A 16,479-nucleotide genomic window follows, 5' to 3' on the forward strand; every position below is an offset into this window, starting at 1 on the left:
AAAAAAAAAAAAAAAAAATCTAACCTTAGTGTCCCAATTCTGAACCTCATGCACTCTCCACAGACCTTGGTATACTAACAAGTCATCTGCATGGTAGCCTCTGCACCTTCTTCATGCTTTTTCATGTGCTTCAAAACCAGCTTCAAAATCCTTGAGAACCCATTGCAGCTAATGACACTATCATTGTCTCATAGACACAGGTTTTATATTCTATCAATATAGAATCAAAAACTGAACTCAATATTTTAGATAGATCATCTCATCAATTTCTTATAAATTCTGTGGGGGATTTAAAAGTAATAAGTCAGATGCCAAAGTCATGCAGTTAACATGCGAAGTTAAGGTTTAAATCCATGTTTGGTCCGATCATCATGCCTGTGATTTTTATCACTTCTGTGCCCATTCCAGGGAGAAAGAGCAACATCATAGACTAGATAGAAGCTTGAAATCATTGTTAAATATCCACCTCTCTGTAACTTATCCTGTCTAATCAACAACAAAGCTCCTATAATTTTTATATTTTTTATGCCTTTAAAATACATTGTTTCTCTGTTTTATTTCCACTGTCAACTGTCTCATCCTTGATTTTGGCCATTGTTAACTCATTCTGTGCCATTTTACTTTGTTTTCATCAGCCATCCTAAATACTCTTAGAACATTTAGGACCTAATGTTTTCTAATGTTTTTAGTTCCTGGTGACTATACACATCCACACATCCACTCTCTTCACACACACACACACACACACATACACACAGACACACACACCTCTTCACCACCTCCTAAAATACTCCATAATTTGCATAGCCAAGACATCAAATTTCCACTGTGACTCTGGATTTGGTTAAAAATTTACTCTCATGAAGTAGCATAATACTGTAGAAGGAGAGCAACATGGACATAGATTTTAGTTTTTGCAATGTTGTTAATAAACTGTATTACCTTGGAAAAGCCATTCAACCTGTGTAGAACTTCTGTTGAAGGGTTGTAATTCTAATACATGACTATGTCCTTTAATAATCGGTAATGACACATTTTATTACTTACCTTTCTGACCCCTCAGGAATTATACCACACAGAATTACAGCAAAAGGCTTATTTCTGCATATTCAAATCCATCATCCAAACAAGGGTCTCAAAGTGCCACTTAGAAAGTCTATAAAACAGCGTATGTGAAGCAACTGGCACTGTTGTCATCACACATAAGTCTCTCTTGGAATATTAGTTAACTTCCCCTCGATTATTCCTCATACCTTGTTTCACAATGTCAAATGGTGATGCAATCTACATTTATAACAAAAAGTTAACTAATGTTCTATCCAATTAAGACATTGTCTGCTAGCACTTTAACCCTTAGAATGAAGGCTGTAGACCAGTATCAGCAACATCTGAGAACCTGTTATGAATGCCAAAGCTCAGTGCCCGACCTAAACCTACTGAATCTGAATCTGCATTTTTACAAATCCCTAAGCAATTCACGTACACATTAAAAGTTGAAAGACACTAGACTTGAACTCAATACATTAAAATGTGCTACTCATGTAGAGATAGATCTTTCTTAGTCTATCATTCCAGAGACATCCATTTGGCCTTGTCTTCTGTCTCCAGACTGAAGGAGGGGCTTTAAAACAGACTATGCTTTATTAATTCCTAATCTATATTGCATCTTTGCATGTAGTGATCTTTGCTGATAACTTTGGACTTCAAGTAAAGGTTCTCCTGAACAACTTCTCTAATTCCAAACAATCTAATTTGTTACATCTGTGTGCAAACAAACACAGAGGAAATTAGATTTATCAAGTTTGGGGAGTCTATAAAACTGAACTACTGTTAGATTGTCATTGTTCAGCAATATTACAACTAAACTAGCCTTAAGAGGCCCTTCTTTCATTTTTATCTACTATAGAATCCATAGAATAGTCAGACTCATGACTGATAGACACAAATGACCCTCTAATGATGCCAGAAAAAGCAGTATTGTAATTTTCTTTCCAGCCTATGTGGAAAAATAAAAAAGGTAATGACTCTCATAGCCAGCACAAAGGGCACAAGAAGAAAAATGAGAAGATTCTCCAAATCGAAAATATCAATTCATGAATATACTGAAAATTGATTTACACTGGGTATAGACATTTTTGAAGTGCCTGAAAGACAAAATAACTGTTTTGCAACTCTGAAGCACACCTCTACCAAATGTTCACTGGAGACATTTTTCCAATTAAGATCTAGTCTATGTCAGGAACTATAGTGTCTATAAAGATAAATAAGATATATCCCCTGTTTTCAGAGGCTCACAATCCAGTTGAGTAAATCACAAGATAACCACAGTGTAAGTTGAGTCATGTCACTCATCTCCTAAATGATGTCCATCAATTCTACATCAAGTCGTGTCAACTCTGCTCTGAAATCTCTCTAATGCCTTACCTTTTTACTGAGAGTAAAGTTCAAAGCCCTTGTAGTGCCTACAAAGCAATGCCTATAAGGGTGCTGTATGACCTGATCTTTCATATCCCTAACCAGCCTCTCTTTTTCCAGTCTTATTTCCCAGTACTGTCCCTTCCACTCCTTCACTCTTTCTACTCTAGTTTATACACTATGATACTGCCTCCTCCAGGAGTTTGTATTTGCTCTTCCCTTGTCTGGAACTCCCTCATTCCTTCTTTTTCAGTTTAAACATCACCTTGTCAGACATATCTTTTTAATGAGCCATATAAAATAGCAATCTCCATCTCTCTTACCTGCTTTATTTTCTCCACAGCAGTTATCACTACCTGACATCTGTTTGTGTTTATTGTTTTTCTTTCTCCACTAGAATGTAAGTTCTGTGAAACCAGAGATCTTTGGTTTATTCACTCTTATATCTCCAACATCTAGAATGGTGCCTGTACCTGGTTGGTGCTCAATAAAAACTTACAGAATGAATAAGTTAATTGACAGGCAGAAGCTCAGTGTGTTCACTATAATTCAATATGGAGTCAATAAGAGGTGCTGATTCAATAGCAAAGACGTGGAATCAACCCAAATGCCCATCAACGATAGATCGAATGAAGTAAATGTGGTATACATATACCATGGAATACTATGAAGCCATAAGAAGGAATGAGATCATGTAATTTGCAGGGACATGAATGGAGCTGGAAGCCATTATCTTCATCCAACTAACACAGGAACAGAAAACCAAATACTGCATGTTCTCACTATAAGTGGGAGCTGAACAAAGAGAACACATGAACATATGCTAGGGAACAACACACTGGGGCCTGTTGTGGGCAGGGAGGGAAAGCATCATGAAAAAATGCTAATTCACGCTGGGCTTAATACATAAGTGATGGTTTGATAGGTGCAGCAAATCATCATGGCACATTTTTACCTATGTAACAAACCTGCACATCATGCACATGTACTCTGGAACTTAAAATAAATTTTTTTTAAAAGTGGTGCTGACTGACTCCTTGAGGTCATCCATTATTTTTCCTGAATTGGCTAACTTTTTGAGCACAATATAATTCACAAAGAGGGAACTTTGAGGGATAGAAGAGCCATATGGCATTTTTCCAATAGACGATGAGAAGAAGGAAAGTGGGTTGGTGAGTTCCGCCCTCAGGAGAAAGAGTAGAAAGCTAAAGTTATCAACTACAGAAAAGTCAAGGAAAGAGTCCACTTTAGGGACTTTACAAGATTTTAATCTTCTTCATTTAAAAGAAATTATTGTTTTCTCCCTCTATTCATGGTGATATGCAATAAAACTCTTAATACCAAAAGACAACAATGTCATCTTTTTTAGAGAACTCAAGAGTGGAGAGTGGGGAGGAGAAGAGGATATTATATCTGATGCTAACATTAGTCTTGAGGACAGAAAAAATTCAAGGGAGTATATGGGTTCCCTAAAGCCCAGTGGCAGGTTTTAATGGGCTATAAGACACTCGTCTAAGCCTGCTATTGATTTGTGTTTATAATCTATCAAGTATACACTCATACTTGAACACTGTCACTTGGGGCACTATATAAACAGATACTATTTCCATCCTTTGGAACTTATAATCAGAATTCTATGACAGCAAGTTAGTACAGCCTCTGGGATAGATACCAAAGTTGAAGATTAACTACCAGCACTGACCTAGAGAATCGATTACCAATATTTTTAAATAACGGGGTTTTACAGCAAAATCTTTCTTTTTTGGAGAAAGTCTCACTCTGTCTCCCAGGTGATCTCGACTCACTGCAAGCTTCGCCTCCCAAGTTCACACCATTCTCCTGCCTCAGCCTCCAGAGTAGCTGGGACTACAGGTGCCCGCCAACACACCCGGCTAATTTTTTTTGTATTTTTAGTAGAGACGGGGTTTCACCATGTTAGCCAGGATGGTCTCGATCTCCTGACCTTGTGATCCACCCGCCTCGGCCTCCCAAAGTGCTGGGACTACAGGCATGAGCCACCGCGCCTGGCCAGCAAAATCTTTCTTAAATTAATAACTTCAACTAATACTAATGGACTGATGTTTTTTAATTGCCTTTGACTATAGAAATAAGCTCTAGGGTGGTGTGATAAAGAAAAAAAGAAATAACGGATAAGGTGCCAGCTTTCAAGAGTTTATTTTGATCTTTCTGGAGAGATAAGATATGTAACAAAACTGCAAGAAAGTAACAAAACAACATACAGCAAATTCTGTGAGTCTGGCTGGAAATTTTACTAATTTGATGGACTCAAAGAGTTTGTGAAAGTGCCATGGTTGTTTTTGACCCATTTGCTGCAGTTTTGTCTTCATTCTCCAGTGCTTCTTTCTTTGCCTTTAGAATTTCCATGGCAAAATACTTTGTGCAAACTCAATACATTCTACCAGGCAAAATTGTGGACAAAAGCAATATTCTCTAAATTATTTACCTTATTTACTTATTCAGATAATACATGTTTATAGACCCTAATTCTTGTTTTAAACAAACATTATTATATACTTGAAGCAAATTCTTAAGCTATGTTTTCCCCTTAACCAAATATCCTAAATCTCAAAACACTATGGCATAGGGTAAAGCTCCCAAGATTAGAAAAGCAAAAGAGATTTTATACCACTTATTACCAAGCAACTATTGACATGGCATTCTAGATATTTAAACTTCAGTTTTTTCATCGGAATAATGGAAATAACAATTCCTGCCATACTAACTCAAAGGTGATTATAAGAACCTAATGAGATAATATGTATGACAAAACTTGGTAAAGAAAAAACAGCATAAAATACATTTGAAAGGAAAAACAGAATATATACTTTGCACTTATAAATATGGCATGTTGATTCTAAATGACCTAGACTATTCACAAAAGTACCTACTTGATGTGTTCCTCCAAAAAATGTTTTATAATGATTACAATAGTTTTATAAAAATAAACATACGTAAGACCTCAATAATTACAGGCTGCATCTCACGGCTCAAGAAGTATTTTATGGAATATACACAATACAGATTGGCCAGATTGAAATATTTCAATGGCTAAATAAAAGATAATAGCATGACTCAAACCTGAGTGGGCGTACCTGATAAATGCTGTGGCACTTAAGTATGTTACATCAAGGAAAAACTGGTCAAGGAGAAACTGTCTTTGAGCTTGAAGGAGACATCGGTTCTACATAAAAGCTTTCAGGGCTGCATTTTCTGAACAACAGAGGCCTTAAGGGCCCTCAGAAAGATGAGTCACGCACCACTAAAGCTGGACGCATCAGCTGGCATTCAGAACTAGGAACAAAGTATTTGCAAGTTTAAGCACTCTTCTTAATAGTGTTCCAGTAAATAGCATCTTGCTTTTACCTGTATATAGCCAGGTGACTTATTTTTAAAATTTGTTGTTTTGTGCTCTCTAGATTAAGTATTCCATCCTGGACAACAGTGAACATTTTGTAACGGCATGAAATTTCAAAAGTAAAAGGCAAATATCATCTAAACCAGGCTCCCTTACTGCCAAAGAAGACCAGGGTTTACCTACCTCGGGGAGCCTAACTTGTGTGTTATCTTATGCAGGGAAAAAGACCCCGCTGGCCTTTGTTAATATCTTTGTGATGATTCAGCTCAACAGTTAGGAAAGCTTTGTAAAGGTTTAACCTAGATCCTAGATATTTCCTTTCCTTTTGCTCCTTTTAATATGCTACAGGAAGCACAATTCACAGCTGTGAAAACTTCAGTACTCTAACTGACCCTACCCAGTCTCCTCTTCAGTAAGTACTCACATTTTCCAGGCAGTGCAAAAACACTAGGCAGAGTCAGACACAGGAGGTATCCAGTGAAAGTAATGCTTCCATAGAGGCCCTGTTTCCAAACTCCTTAATTCATCCTTTCTTATTTTCCTTGAATTATCTAAAATCAATAATAATGATTCCTTTTCCAAAGCTACACAAAGCAAGGATGAACACTGATGCTGGTGATCCTAGATAATCTATTTAACTCCGTAAGCCTCTGTTTCTTTTCTGTAAAATGGCTGCACATATTATCTCTTCATCATTTCACAGATTTTATGTGCAAAAATAACCTCTCCCTGTCTATAGGAGTATACTGACGACTCCACATTTTATGATATGTGAGCCTTACAATAATCTTTTCGGGTTGACAGAGTCATTATTCCAATCTCCAGTGAATAGGTGGGAATTCCTGATATTTTCATCTCTAATTTCCTTTCCAGTTCTGATCGATTGCAGTGCAGTTTAATAGGAGAAGCTAAGACTGGTGAACTAGCTTCACATGGGCTTCCAAAACAGTCTCCCAAGCCCAACTCTAAATCATTTGGATTCCAGAGTAAACAACGGAAACATTTTAAGAGTAAGGGTCATGGCTCTATTTCTTCTTTCCCTTTGAATTCTGAATTGGCACACTTGCAATAAAAGCAAGCAAACAAATCAGCCAAGTTAAAAATTTGAAAGCATGAAAAAATGATATATCTTTAAAAAGTTAAATCTCAAAAGCAATTTGAGAATTGCATTAAGCTTGTGGTACCATAGCAATTTGTCATATATTTTCTCTTCAACACACGTACTACATTTACCTCCTAAAATAGGAGTCAATTTTAACTATTTACTGTTGGTTTTACACCAAACAAATATTTGTTTATGTAATTTAACTATAAAATATCATATATTTCCATTAACTTTGTTTTTATGTGTTATATATGCATACATATTTACTCATATAAACAAAGATGTGTATATATAAACAATGAGAATTACCTCATATGTCATCTATATGTGTACGTATATTATAAACACATACCTATATAAAAATATAAATATATATCTCAAAGTTTTGTTTATCAAAGGCATTCTTATTTACTCATATTATTCAGAACTGAAAGAGTTCATGATGGCAAGTATTGAAAATTCATTCATAAAAATGAAAAAATTATAACTTTATAGTGTTACTTAAGTGTAAAAATATTCTAAACCCTTAGTGAAGTACATGCCCTGTAACATGTCTTACATACAATCATTTTCCACTATTTATTCCACTCTCAGGTAGTATTAATATAAACACAGGGTTAATGTCATGAAATAGAAACCAAAGTTATTGAATTAAATAATTATATCAGTACAAGACATGTTCATTTTTTTAATATGATATGCTTGCTTGATAATAATCCCTTCATAAACCTACCTATATCTCAAGGGCATTTTGAGATTAAAACTTAATTTAAAACTTGGTTAAGAAATGCCTTGAATGCCTTAGAGAAAAAGACTTAAGTAAATGAAAGAAAATTATTATAAAAGTCATTCAAAGCAATGCTTTGTAGTTTTGCCCCTAGAGAAAACAAACAACAGGATTATTTTATTGGGCAAAAAGTAAGTGTGTTTTAATTACATTCACAAAGAGTTGTTTTACTATATCTCATTTTATAAAATCATCATATATATATATATACATGTATGTGTATATATATATATTTGCCACTTTGAAATAATTTCTTAAAGTATTAAACCAAGAACTTATATGTATGTAAAATATACACTTATGCATGTATATATAGTCCACCAACATCTAAAATCTGTATTTTATATACTATACTGAGTGAAACTGTATATGACAATGTGTAAAACATTCTTTATTTCCATAATTACTCTAAATAAACAAATATATCATTTTAAATATTAAAATAATTGTAGTAATATTTCCATATATAAAGTGGGAAGTCATTCAACCTCATTATGTTATTGCAGTGCTTGTTTCCATGGCAACTCCTTCAACTCCACTATGCTAGTAACCATCAATTCACAGCCTGGAAGGGCTTGGAAAGTTCGCAATAGAATGCTCTCACTGTTCAATTAAGAAATTGAAATCCAGACTCCCAGACTTTTGCTTACCCACAGTCAGCCAGCTAGTTAATGTCAGAGGAGGAAGTATAAGGTGGGTCTTCTGATACTCATCCCAGATTCTTTCAAGTATACTATATTGCCCCCCGCCCCCTAGTGTTCTAAACCAATTGAAACTAATGCACACACACATGCAAACACATGCCATATACACACTATATGTATAAACAGCAGTATACCCAATGGGATTGATTGAATCAGGAGGCTATTTGAAAAGTCAAACAATGCTTTTTATGATTTCTCAGTATTACAAATAAATATATTGTAATTATTTTTATTGGCATAATAATGACAGGACGATTTGCTGGCTGTGGCTACAAGACACCAAAACAATTTCTTTAAAAGGGGAATATCAGTTAATGTTTCAAACTGTTTTACTATAAATTTCCATTAATTTTAGTGAAGATATCGATTATTCAGGAATTTACAGTTTTAGATAATAAACATCCAAAGATATTAAGAAAATCTTTGACCAGTGATATATAGGAAATTTATTTCATGACTTCTATTTGGTAACCACTGTAAGAATAAGAAAAACAAAATGCTATAAGAGAAAATAATTCTCCCATTTAATCAAATTTTATCTTCAAATAACAGATTCTAGAGTCTGGATCTGTGCTGCCCAATGTAGTCACTAGCCCCACTCTTGAGCTCTTGTAACTAGGCAGAATTGAGATTTGCTGTAAATGTAAAATATGTAATAGTTCAAAGACTCTTCCCCAAAACAGTAATGTAAAAAAATCTTGATTTTTATACTGCTTATTCATTGAAATGATAATATTTATATAACATTAAGTAAAATATTTTATGAAAATTAACATTACTCGCTCCATTTTACTTTTTTAATGTGGCTACTAGAAGTTTTAAATTACATATGTGGCTTACATTTGTCATTCATGTTGTATTTCTATTGCTCAGCACTGATCTAGACCATTTGCATGCTAATTCTCCTGTGTGAAATATCTATTTCTTAAATCCAAAAACAATCCTACTCAATCATGACCTTCTCCTTAAACACTTTTTGGATCTTTTCCTTTAAAGAGTGAGCTCTCTTCTTTAAATTCTAATGACATCTTTCACCTGACCTCACAATCTCTTCTAATGCCTCTACTTGGATGTAAGTTACTAGCAAGTAAAGTATATGTATAGTTTTACGTATGTTTGTCACCTGCAAAACAACCACCATGGAGCTTTTGGAAAGTATCAGTAAAATTTTATTAGACAAGTAAGTGAATAAAAATATACGTAGTAAATGTATTCTTTTTTTCACTTTTACTCAAGTAAAGCTCTCTTGAGAGATCAGAATTTGCAGAAGTAGATCTGTGACTTAGAAGATACATACCAGCTGACTCTCAGATACTGTAGAAGACGGTGAGGAGAGATTTGCCTGCAAAACATAAACATGGTGTTTATTTAGTGAAACTCATAATTTATTAAAATATTTATATGTTTAAGTATTTTGAAGTTTGTTTAGTATTAAAGAATTATATGTCCATGATAGGATTTTGAAAAGTATAAAGGAAAAGGAAAATATCATTATGCCACCAAAGAAATGATTTTAATATTTTGGTATATTGCCATAAATATTTTCCTATGTATTTTATTCAGCCCACATAATAGTGAATATGATGTTTATATGCTGCTTTTCCTTTTCATTTTCTTAACATAAGCATTATAACATGACATCAAAAATTCTTCAAGGTTACGTAACATTTCATTCTTTGTATACTTCACATTTTAATCAAACATACAAGCGTCATTGCTATTTCTATTTATTTAAAGCAAATTGAAACAAATAACATATATTTCTTTAAAGTATTGTTATATAAAAGTAAAGCATAACAAAGTTTTATGACTTGAGAATAAAGATGACTTGGTTTTAGAATTGTTTAAAGAGCAGATTAATATTGTTTCTTTGTCATTGGCTCCTGTGTTTCAATCCTTTCATCTGGATTTAGTTTCTTTCATTTTTAAAAAGGTTATCTCATTGTCATAAGAACATTTAACATGAAATCTGTAGTCTGAACACGTTTGTAAGTGCACAATACAGTATTGTTGGCTATAGGTGCAATGTCGTATGGCAGATCTCTAGAACTTATTTATCTTATTTAACTCAAACTTCATGTGATTAGTAACTTCCCATTTCCCCCTGCTCCCTAGTTTCCTTCTTACTAAAGTAAAGGTTTTGGTGGTTTTTTCAGATCTTACTGTCTTGGATGTTGTCTGAAAATGTTTCTTATCATATTCTCATTCTTAAGTGAGAGTCCAGCTAGACACACAATTCCAGGGTAATAGCGGTAATAGCATTTCTGTCTTTTGCAGGTGCTGTGCCACAGACTCTGGCTTTTGTTGTTGTTGGCCTAAATGTTATAACTTGGAGGATCAACTGTCTTCAGATTTGGTTAACATTTAAAGTTTATCTCCGTGACATTCTGTAATTTCACTTTGATGTGCCTTGGTATAGATTTCTTTTTATTGTTTTTTGTCTTGGTATGTTCCTTTATTCTCAGCATGCATATCTTCTGAAAAATCCTACATGACTATCTCTTCAAATGCCGCCATTCTCCCATTTTATCTAATCTCTTGTTATTGAGCTTCTATTAAATATAGTAATGTGCCACACAATGATGTTTCAGTTGATGATGGACCTCATATATGACAGGGTTCCCATAAGATTATAATGGAACTAAAACTATTCCTGTCACCTAGTAACGTCTTAATGATCTTGACTCTGTGTAGGCCTAAGCTAATGTGTATGTTTGTGTCTTAGTGTTTAACAAAAAAAGCTTAAAGAGTATAATAAATAAAAAGCAAAAATTTGAAATAGAAAAAATTTATAGAATAAGGGTGTAAAAAATATTTTGTACAGCTGCATAATGCATTTGTATTTCAAGCCACATGTTGCTACAAAAGAATCAAAAGTTTTAAAATTAAGAAACTTATAAAATAAAAAATCTACAGTAAGCTAAGGTTTATTGTTGAAGAAAGAAAAAACATAAAGTTAATGTAGTGTACAGTGTTGTCTACAGTACTGTACAGTAAAAACCTTAGTTCTTCACATTCAGTCACCACTAACTCATTGATTCACCCAGAGAAAACTCCAGTCCTGCAGACTCCATTCATGGCAAGTGCACTATACAGAAACACAACTTTTTATCTTTTACGCTGTATTTTTACCATGCCTTTTCTATGTTTAGATATATAAATACCATTGTGTTACAATTGCCCACAGTATTCAATAGAGTAACGTGCTGCATAGGTTTGTAGCCTAGCAGCAATATGCTAAACCATATAGCCTAGGTGTGTAGTGGGCTATACCATTTAGGTTCATGTATATACGTTTTTTTTGTAAATTCGAGACGGAGTCTCCCTCTGTCACCAGGCTGGAGTGCAGCGGCACAATCGGCTCACTGCAACCTACGCCTCTCGGTTTCAAGTGATTTCCCTGCCTCAGCCTCCGGAATAGCTGGGACTACAGGTACGTGCCACCATACCTGGCTAATTTTTTGTATTTTTTTTAGTAGAGACAGGGTTTCATCATGTTGGCCAAGATGGTCTCGGTATATACACTTTGATGCTCATGTAATGATGAAATCACCTAGTGATGTGTTTTTCAGACCGTCTCTCCACAGTTAAGTGAAACATGACTGTATTTTGGGCCTTCTGAAATCCTCTCCCATTTATCTCAAACTCTTTTTTATATTTTTGTCTCTTTATACTGTATTCTGGATGGTTTTTGCATATAAGCCTGATAGTTAACTTATTTTTCTTTAACTGCATATTAGTATGTTTAACATGACAATTGAAATTAATGTCTTAATAATTGACTTTTCACTTCTAGAAGTTCTACTTGGGTCTTCTTCAAATCTTGTCTTATAATATCTATAACTCATTGTAATGTTTAACGTTTTAAATATATTTATATGATAGTTTTCCAGATTTGTTATAGTCCCCCCTCGTTAAATACCATGTTGCTTGTATTTGCTGATTCTCCCTCATGTCTCTCCCTCATGATGTTCTTTAGTTATTTTGTGTGCTTTTTAATTTTCTATTTTGAGTAATTTTGGTAATTTGGATTTCTTTAGATATCCAAGAAGCCCTGGTTGGGAAACCATCCCTGCAGTACCTTTGCCCTCACTGGGACTGTAGGAGTTGCACAGGTTCTGGACCAGTTACCATTTTATTGCCTCATCCTGATTTTCCTATATCTCAAGGTGGCAGATCCCCCACATTATCACATAATCCCCACATTATCATAGGTTTGGAGTCCCATTTTCTCATGGGTGACTTTTTCTTATCACTCAAGAATGTAGAGTAGGGGTTATTTTTTAAATTATCTTTTTTCTCTTTCATGCTTCATAGTTAATATGGCCTTGTAGGTTATAGAATTATGCAATAGATTCCCACATATATCTTAAACTTGTTACACAGTGAAAGTTACAACCTAAGCTCCTGGGTCCTGGCCCCTAGGGTCCGATGTACACATGTTCTACGACAACTTTAGGTTCTTTTTAGTATTCTAACCTTGATATGGTCAGGCTCTGTGTCCCCACCCAAATCTTATCTTGAATTATAATCTGCATAATCCCCACATGTTGAGAGCAGGAACTGGTGGGAGGTGATTGGATCACGGGGGCAGTTCCCCAATGCTAATCTCATGATGGAGAGTGAGTTCTCGCAAAAGCTGATGGTTTTATAAGGGGTTCTTTGCCTTTTGCCTACACTTCTCTCTCCTGCCGCCATGTGAAGAAAGTCCTTGCTTGTCCTTTGCTTTCTCCCATGATTGTAAGTTTCCTGAGGCTTCCCCAGCCATGAAGAACTGTGAGTCAATTAAACCTCTTTTCTTTATAAATTACCCAGTCTCAGGTAGTTCTTTATAGCAGTATGAAAATGGACTAATGCAAACTTGGAAGTCCCACTTCATTTATGGCATCCAGGGATTAGTTATGTTTTATCAAGCATTTCTGCATTTACACGGGAGGCCAAACTTGCATAGCAGCCTAACCTTCCATTTCGACAGGAACCGGTCAGCATACAGATGAATAATTATAAATATGCTTGGTTAAAGTACAATAAGTTATGTTCCTAAAATATTTCTATTTTTGAAATCGCAAATATTTCAGAGCTTATTTTGACATATCGTTTTAATCTCTGAGAGATCAAAAATAACTGAAAACTGAAAGCCTTATGGTTCCATGTTATCAACAAGTATGAATCACCAAACGATAAGGCACATGAAGTACTTTATACACAGCGTCTAACATTGTTTGTTTTCTGCGTTTTGACTCATGCCATTCTTATAGGTGCCACTGTTTGCTGCCATTCCTGGCTGCTTGATGGCAGTAGGGTATCTTGGCTAAGTGCTCCCCTTACCTAATTGCTGTGGGCCAGGCTAGTGTGCACTGAGGTTTAGGAAAATTGCCCTTCAGAATATCCATCATGGTGTTTTTGTCAGTTCACCTAAAGTTTCATTAAACCTCATAATCGAATACAGGTAATAATAATGATTTCTTCTAAAATATTAGGTTTTTTACCATTTAACAATTTTTTCTTATTGCACTAATGAAGGCTTTCTCTATTGATCCCCTAAGTTAAATGAATAGCTTCTGTGAAATATGCTGAATTTAATGCATCATAACTGAAAAAAAATGGTTCAATTTTTACCTCAATCATTACAGGAAAGAAGTTACATATTAACAATACAGTATTCATACATTTTGTATTACTAATTTTTTCAGTATATTGTATTAAATAATACCAAATTATTATCATAGGGAAAAGAGAGAAAAGGCTCAAACATATTAATTAAATTAGGAAAACATCTAAATATCTTTTTATCGAGTCTCTGTAAGTCCCCCAAATTCCCTCATTGGGAATCATGATATAATAATAAGATGCTTCAGACACCCCCAGACATTTTTGTTTCATCCAGTATTATGAATTCTGTATCACTGCTATCAGAAACTTCCCAGAGAAAGTGCAAAATTAAATGCAAACCACAAAGTGGAGTAGATATGCATAATACTAATACAGAATTGTCCTTAGCAAAGAGGAAGAATAGTGACTTATATGTTTTATCACTAAAGTAACCAAGTTTTTTCAATGAAGCCAATTACGTCCAATCCTTTGAGAAGCCACCTTGTGCATGTCTAATGCAGGTTAATGCTGTTTATTAGAAGTTATAGCTATAATTATGTCATTAATATTGTAGCAATTATTTTCCAAAATGTGAGGAGAGATTGTGTGGTGAACTAAGCAGGTGATGGGAAAAGATTGCTACATTTGAACACCTGCATCACCTGAATAAAGGTGGAGAAGAAACTTGAAATACCTAAAAATAAATTTGAATTGGATTTGAACAACGTTAAAATTTTGGTCATTCACATCTCTCCAGGTTAACACTAACTGGGAAGAGTAACATTTGAGGTAAGTATAAGAATGGCTCTTGTGTGAAATAAAAATTTATAATCTATATTCTACAGCCTTTGATATTGTTTTAATCATAGAAGAAAAAATAATGAGAAGAAAGAGAGAGATGGGCTTTAGCCATTACTGTATCTTAAAAAAAAAAAAAAAAAAAAAAAAAAAAAAAAAACAACTTAAAAACTTAAAAACTAACCAGAACAGTCCAAAAAATAATGAAGGTAAAAAATTTATTTCAAAAAAATCAATTTAAGAATTAAAGTTATATGGAAACTAAAAGAATTAGAGACCTAAGTAAAGGTAAGGATTGAAATCCATTGAAAGATAAATTCCTACACAAGACACCACTTGTCCCAAGCCAGCTTTGGAGAAACCTTTTCATCTCCCAAAGACTTGACGCCAAAGGCACACAAAGAACAGCCAAGCTCCTTATTCATCATCTAGATTTCTCATTCCTTGCAATCTGCACCATTTCACATTCATGACAGGTGTCTTTTGGTCGGCATCACTCTAACAGACACCATCTTGGGGCCTGGGGAAAATCAAGCTGGATTCAATAAAAAGTGTCAAACAGTTGCCTTTTCTTTCTGTATTCTGGTACTCTACTTTTAGCATGCTTTTTTCCCTTTCAGTAGTCATGTCCCTTCCACCTGAATATAATGTCAGATTTGATACCATTAAGATGCTTCTTTTCCCTTTTTCTCTGTTGGCTCTAACTGTCCTGAATCTTCCTTTCTCAAAACTCAGAGAGCGCTAATCAGTGATAACATGCTAATTGAATTACGTTATTTCTCCCAGTCAAGACTAATGTACAGTTAAGCAGAAAGACAACACTCAAAATACAAATTGGGCAGTTAGTTATTACTGAGGGCTAAGCTTAGCATTGAGGACATACAAAATTATAAAATGATAAAGACACTGTCTTACTCTTAACCTAGAGAGTGTTCCTATTATTTGTACATAAGGCACTACTCAAAAAAATGAATCCATGTTGAAAATATATCAAAGGCCATTTGATATATTATGACACATCGTGTCTTCCTTACTTTGAACTGCTTATTCTTACTATCTATAGAACTTACCCTGTCTAAGAGTCGGAGGTTGCAGTGAGTCAAGATCGCGCCACTGCACTCCAGCCTGGCAACAGAGAGAGACTCCATCTCAAAAAAAAAAGAACTTACCCTGTCTAAATATCTCACTAAAGACCATTTTCTAAGTTAGTAATATATACCCCATAATATATAATATATATAAGGAGTAGATATAGAAATTTTTTTAAAGTTTGATTCTTTAAGATAGGGAATGATGATTCTAACTTGTCATGAACATAGTTGGTAGACAGAACAAGTGGGCGTAGGTGACCAGTGAAAGTCATAGTTTATATGTGCAAATAGGGAAATAAAAGATCAGATCAAGGGGAAGTTTGTCTGAAATAAGGCACCTTCCCATTTGATGAAATCTAAAATGGCAAGGAAAAGGATACAAGGCAGAAAGTTGTCTCATTCACTCTTCTCTGCCTCCTCATCTAGCAGAATGCAGAAGACTATCTTCCATTTCCTCCTTAACCCTATCATACATACATATACTGCAGAAATATTTCTGAACAATTAGAAAAGGAAATAAGTAATGATCAGTCAAGTGGAATTTCTTGCTTAAATTGTTCCCAATCCTTCCTATAACTCATCAAATCTCTGGCCTCATCCTACAGCAAAGC

At 34.6% G+C, this 16,479-nt stretch overlaps 1 protein-coding gene across 10 annotated transcripts in view; it reads right to left on the reverse strand.

Annotated features, from left to right (window-relative positions):
• The window catches only part of MLIP (muscular LMNA interacting protein), a 268,127-nt gene that overhangs the window by 74,528 nt on the left and 177,120 nt on the right, over positions 1-16,479 (reverse strand). For all 10 annotated transcript variants that reach the window (XM_017872818.1, XM_017872849.1, XM_017872833.1 and 7 more), the window contains one exon: positions 9,685-9,729. In XM_017872818.1, the coding sequence (XP_017728307.1) occupies positions 9,685-9,729 (45 nt within the window). The remainder of the gene's footprint in view (positions 1-9,684; positions 9,730-16,479) is intronic.

The sequence above is a fragment of the Rhinopithecus bieti genome, unplaced genomic scaffold (genome assembly GCF_001698545.2).
Source record: "Rhinopithecus bieti isolate Rb0 unplaced genomic scaffold, ASM169854v2 scaffold_1304, whole genome shotgun sequence".
Classification (NCBI taxonomy): domain Eukaryota; kingdom Metazoa; phylum Chordata; class Mammalia; order Primates; family Cercopithecidae; genus Rhinopithecus; species Rhinopithecus bieti.